The sequence below is a fragment of the Aplysia californica genome, unplaced genomic scaffold, assembly GCF_000002075.1.
Source record: "Aplysia californica isolate F4 #8 unplaced genomic scaffold, AplCal3.0 scaffold00025, whole genome shotgun sequence".
Taxonomy (NCBI): domain Eukaryota; kingdom Metazoa; phylum Mollusca; class Gastropoda; order Aplysiida; family Aplysiidae; genus Aplysia; species Aplysia californica.
The window spans coordinates 89369-95562 of NW_004797295.1; the positions used below are offsets into that span (position 1 = coordinate 89369).

The window sequence follows — 6194 nt, forward strand, 5'->3', positions numbered from 1 at the left end:
TCTCTCTCTCTCTCTCTCTCTCTCTCTCTCTCTCTCTCTCTCTCAAACACACACATATATACAAACAAAACAACAGCAAAAAGACACATCCCAGACACACTCAACATAAGCCTACAAAAATTTTTCTACAAAACTATAATGATACAAACCTTTAACCTTTTGAGCCCTGGCCCCCTGAGACGAACAGAATCTAAGCACCTGAACTTTCAAAGGACAAGTTCTTAATTTACACCACCACATGCTGAGGAGTGCTTTGGGATGCAGAAAGGTAACGTAAAGAGGTATGCACTTGCTTGGATGTGTAAAGTTAAGAGATTTCCCGGCCAAGCCTACATGTCAACTCATTTACCCAGCTTAATTAAAACATAAGAACAAAAAAGAAGTGAAACATTTGACCACTCACAAGTTAACGTCAAACAGTGTGTGAGAAACACACTTAATAACCTCCACTCCTAGTGCTTCCATCCGGGCTTCCACTTTAGCATCTCTCTGCACTGCATACGGTTCTGTGTCTGCCTCATATGTCAACTTTGTGATGCTCCACTGCTGGCACAACTTTTCAATCTCAACCTCTGGCTGACCCCGGATGACAAACAATCTGAGATAAAAACAGAGAATGAACAACTTTTTAAACATTAGTCCTCCTTACAGGCAAAATGTTTTATTTTCAAACCACCTGAGATCTAATATTGACAATACACTCTATGAAACATCACAGCAACAGCAGCAAACCTGCATTAATCACTACATGGCACTGGACAGAAGGGCAAGCCCTCAGCTGTTGCTTGATTGGCCTGTGAGAGGAAGACTGAGGGGGGGGGAGGGGTTGGGGGGAGAGGTTCGATGTGAATGATAGCCGGTCAGTTCTACAAACCACGAGCTGCCCCTGAGTAATAATAGTAAATAGCATTTGTATCAGCGCATGTCCCCACGCGAAAGCAAGCTCTAAGCGCTTTACACTATATTAGTACACCAAAACTAAACAATGTTATACACTTACCTTTACTCCCTGACTAAAAAAAAAAAAAGGATCAATGCAAACATCATGCCATCTAAAAGTTTAAGATGCGTTCTCATAGAGTGCTTCATTTGACTAAAAATGTAGTTCAACAACCATATTTTATTTGCAAGCAGAGGCGAACGTCAAATGAAGCACAAGGAATGAATCCAAAAATTTGAAAGACCTAAACAGTAGCAAGCAATTAATGAACTCCTCCCAGCTTAGGACAGGGAACCAAGTAGAATGGTAAATGAGAAGCATCAAGTATTTGAATAAACCCAATTTGAAAGTAAGTATTCAACCAAGCATCAACCATTAACATATTTTTCTTTAGGCTATTCGAGGCCAACACAAAAACAATACTGTCACTATTGCGAAAAAAAATGAGTGATCAGATTTAATCCAGTTGTAAAGAGTAAATAAAAACAAAACAGTGCAGCAACCAGAGGTTGTATAATGTGGGCTATAAGGCTATAATACTAGAGTTTGCAGCAGTTTCGACACCACACATGTCAGACATGGGGGCCTAGGCTTCTTACCCTAATCGGCAAGGCCTGCGTGCCCCCATTCACATGAACAATCTCAGCCCCCACCCCACTCCCCACAAGCTCTAATATTAAGCATCACCCTGTCCCCATATTTCAGTGCAAGCTTGTAGATTTCCTCCTAAGACCGCCAAGACGCCTTCACGTGAGTCTTGAAAGGCACTCACTCGTCTGTTGAACTACGCCTATATATATTTATATATTTATATATATATATATATATCTTGCCTTGAGGCTCAGCATCCCACCAGATTGGGCACACGCAGCCCCTGTTCGTTTACACAGGGGACATCACTGCCATGAACTCTAATACGAAATATCCTCTTTGGCAGCAACTCAATAAAATTTGCAAAGCAATGAAATAATCCTTAAATTCACCTTAGGTTCAAAGATTGAAGACTTTGATCTAAATCTTGCAATGCCTGCAGCAAAAAGCGCCATCGGTTGCAACCGACATGACATTGAGGGGACGAGGCAAACCAAGGGTCCAGAACAAAGATAGGGTACAGTTCCGAAGCCTGCTCACAAGCCTTCAGAAGAGCAGGGTTGTCATGGAGACGAAGGCCCTTTCTGAACCAGTGGATAGCTCTGTGTTTTCCCATTTTGCCTGTAAATCTGAGAAAGGTAGCTTATATAATATGAGAGAAAATTTGACAAAATTAAAAAACATACAAATTACTACTAATCAAATACAATCACAATCACAACATTACTAGGGACCAAAAAACATTTTTGGGAATCACAGCTCTCTTAACTCACTGGCTACCAGTGCCGCATATGAGGCCATCATAGTATTGTTTCCGATGACAACCTTTGCCACAGCCCCTGTGGTTTTTCAGTTCAGAGCAGGGTTCCCACTCATCAAGGAGAAAAAATATTCCTGCTGTTTTTTCCTGGTGTCCTCCTAGATTTTGTAATCATTTTTAAAGTGTTTTTTTTTCAAAACGATGACAGAGCTAGGAAGAGGAAATTAACAGAAATTTTTATGCAAGATAAACATCGCAACATGGATATCGACATGAGTACCTTTTCCTGGGGTATCAGTGTCAAGGACAGGAGTTGTTGGATAAGGTATGTAAAGTAAACAAATGCAAGGTGAAAGTGGTCTTGGCAGGCTTACTCTACGGTTGGGGAGCTAGAGGAAAAGAGGAAGGGGGGGGGGGGTTACTTTACGGCAGTTTACGGTCAGTTGGCTCAACTCTTGCAAAAACAAAAGAAACAGACAGTGCGTGTCACAAGCATTTGATCTTAACTGTACATCACTCACTGCATAACAACACACAGTGCAATCTCATGTAGCGATAATTGTTTCAAGTTCAAAATTGATCCTTCTTTGTCTTTGTTGTTTTTTTAATTCTCTAATAGATCTAGATCTAGGCTTTTAGGGCCTAGGGGCAGCAAGAATTTTTTAACACCTTGTCAAACTAATGTCAGCCTACTAGATTCTAGATCTAGATCAGTGGTTTTCAAAGTGGGCGCTACCACCCCCAGGGGGGTGGTGGCGACAGTTTAGGGGGCGCTGTGGCGAAATTGGGCGATTGGGGGGCGGTACTGGGCATTAAGGGGGCGGTGTGAAATTTTCATGAAATGTAACAACATAAAAAATTGTGAAGGGAAAGAAGCCGCATAAAAAACAAAAACAAAAACAAAAATTGATAGCTTATGCATAGTTTACAATGCTACTTATTACTAAGAACTGTCTTTCCCTGCACGCAATCCCATATAAAGAAGATTCATCCCGACAAATCTTACAAAGATCTGGCAAACTTCAAAACTCTAAAAATCAATTTTCAGACATGAAAATCAGTTAAATCGATGTTTGCAGCCGGTGTCGATCAAGCCGAGGAAGGCTTATGAGCAACTTATAATTTATCTCTGCTAATTGCAAAAGCAGGCAAACCATGTACTATCCGTGACGGCCTCATATTGCCTGCAATAAGAGAGGTGGTCAGAACAGTCCTGCACCGTGCCCCGACCCAGTGTTGAAAGTTCTTGCCACTAAGTGGTAATACCGTTCAAAGACATATGGATGGGATGGCAGCTAATTTTCAGGAATCATTGTGCAAAATGCTTAAAGGACGTGAGTTCAGCCTTCAACAGGATATCGGTTCAAAAGGGTGAGGAAATAATGCAAGAATTGTTATTTTCGAAAATGTTGGAAACAGATACCAAAGACGAGTCCATTGTCAAAGTGGTCCAAGAATTCTTTTTTGGAGAAACAGATCCCGCTGACCAATATAGTTGCCTATGCAATAAAAGGGGCGCCGTCGATGACAGGTCGGTACCGCGGTTTTATGAGCTTCTTGGAGAAATCAGTCCCTGGTGGCAAAAAAAACCTGAATGAAAGTCTGCATGACACACTGGCCATTGCCATCAAGTATGTGAACAAGATTAAATTACACGCTTTGAACTCGAGATTATTCCTACAGCTGTGAACTGAAAATGACGAGGACTTTCAATGCTTACTTTTGCACACTGAAGTCCGGTGGCTCTCAAAAGGAAACTGTTTAACACGATTATTGTTCTGCCTGTTTGACTCTGAGTTGGAGGGGTTTTTTTCGTTTTGTTTTTTCAAGAAACAGACAGTGATCTCTCCTTAAACTGAAAGACCACAAGAACAACATTGCGTTCCTCGCAGATCTTTTCACAGATGTTCAACCAGTTCACCTTGCAGCTGCAGGGGGGTAACACCAACCTGATCAAGGAAAAATCCATGCTTTCGTCATTGTAGTCAAATTGGAAATGTTCCACCAAAACATTGGCAGAAGAGAATTTGCTCAGTTTCCTAGCTTGACAGAGACACAGAAAGAAGGGCTGGTTTCTGACGAGGAACTAGAAATATATATACCAGCCACCTCAGAGATTTGCATGCTGATATGAAGACAAGGTTTACTGATATCTTTTAACTGGAAATTCCAGACTGATTACTGGACCCACTCAACACTGGAACAGATGGTGACTTGACAGTGGCTATTGAAGAAGAGCTTCTGAGAATGAAAAGTGACTTTGAAATCAAACAATTGTTCAAGAAGTCGTACCAGTCATTCTGGTTGAAAACTGTTGTGCAAGACAAACCCTCCCTGTGGGAAAAGATCAAATTGTTGTTCATCGCTTTTCCCACCTCCTGTCTAGTAGAAAGGGGATTCTGTGCAGTGACAAGGTTGCTGACAAAGCAGAGGAAAAAAACTCAGGATCACAGAGCGTAGCGATTTGCGTCTGCTACTGACCAATCTGAAACCCAATGTTGATTTGTTGGTTTCGTCTCACCAGGTCCATCCTTCCCATTAGGGCAGTGTCAATGACTTATTTGTATATATATGCTTACTCCGTAGTTTACCCTTACTTGATACTTCAGTGAGTCTTTTCTTTTTTTTTTTTTTTGCTTTTCTTTCTTCTTTTTTAAAAAGCAAAAAATACTCACTTGTTTAATAGAGTTTGTTATGTGCATGTGCTGCCACTGCTGATGAAACTGATGATGGTGATGATGATGATGATTACAATGATGGTGATAATTACAGACAAAGATCCATGCATACTTTTTCTTTCGTGTGGTTTCTCACATTTGTACAACTTAATAATATTTTTATGTTCTGCAAAGGAGATATTTGATATATACAAATCTCAGGCAACTTTATTGCATCACCTTGATGGGAGAAAACGTTTCATAAAGATAATGTCAATCTGTTTTTAAACCAATTATCACTGTTGTGGGGGGTTGTTTTTGGTGTTTTGCTTGAACTGTAAATGTAATAATACATGTTTTACTTTTATTGATGTTAATAGTACTGGTCGTTTAATACCGACGCCAACTTTATGCATAAAATGACAGTATTATGTTCTCAATGCCCTTGCATAACATTGAATAAAAGGTGTTTTATTATCTCTCGTACACACTTAATTTAAGAGTTTGTAATGATTGTGATTTGTGACCAACTAATATTCAAGACCAAATCATTAGAATTTAGGCACGTTATTTTGTGCAGTGCTGTTTGAGCTCTCTCTTTATTAGCGATTGTTATCATATTATGCATGTCATTATGTCAGACTGATGGTTGGGGCGGAGTAGGAGGGCGCTGGAACTCGGCTGGGTGAGAAAGGGGGCGGCGGGCGAAAAAAGTTTGAAAACCACTGATCTAGATCTAGATCTAGATATAGAATCTAGCTCCTGGTCCTGGCTGTTGTTCTAAGGCTAAGGGCAAAGTGGTAGATGTGATTAAACGTAGAAAGACGCAAACTATTTTTAGGTACGGCGCCCATCTTTTTTTACGTCAGAACAGGATACCCCTCCGATCACGTGACTACATCTAAGTATAGCCAACCGCATGGCATCAAAGATGTAAGTGTAAGAAAATTGCTGTACACGCAGAAGGATTAGATCTAGATCTACCCCCCACCCCCCTCTCCTTCATTCTTCATCACTAAAAATACATTTAAAATTTAAAAAACAAACTTCAAAGCAGCTCTACAAAATATAATTTATGGGACTGTTGGTCAGTCGGGAAGAGGAGAAGAGAAAAAAAAAATGGCAGGCACTATTTCTCCGAACGTTCGGGAAAATAAAGCTGGGCACTATTTCTCCGAACGTTCGGGAAAATAAAGCTGGGCACTATTTCTCCGAACGTTCGGGAAAATAAAGCTGGGCACTATTT

The 6194-nt window shown here is 40.6% G+C and overlaps 1 protein-coding gene across 1 annotated transcript in view; it reads right to left on the reverse strand.

Moving 5' to 3' along the window:
• Window positions 1-6194, reverse strand: part of LOC101845146 (cryptochrome-1) — a 28807-nt gene that overhangs the window by 17976 nt on the left and 4637 nt on the right. Inside the window, exons 2-3 of the mRNA XM_035972812.1 lie at window positions 1924-2160; window positions 404-598 (exon numbers count right to left, since the gene is read on the reverse strand). Of these exons, the coding sequence (XP_035828705.1) occupies window positions 404-598; window positions 1924-2147 (419 nt within the window). The 5' untranslated portion in view covers window positions 2148-2160. The remainder of the gene's footprint in view (window positions 1-403; window positions 599-1923; window positions 2161-6194) is intronic.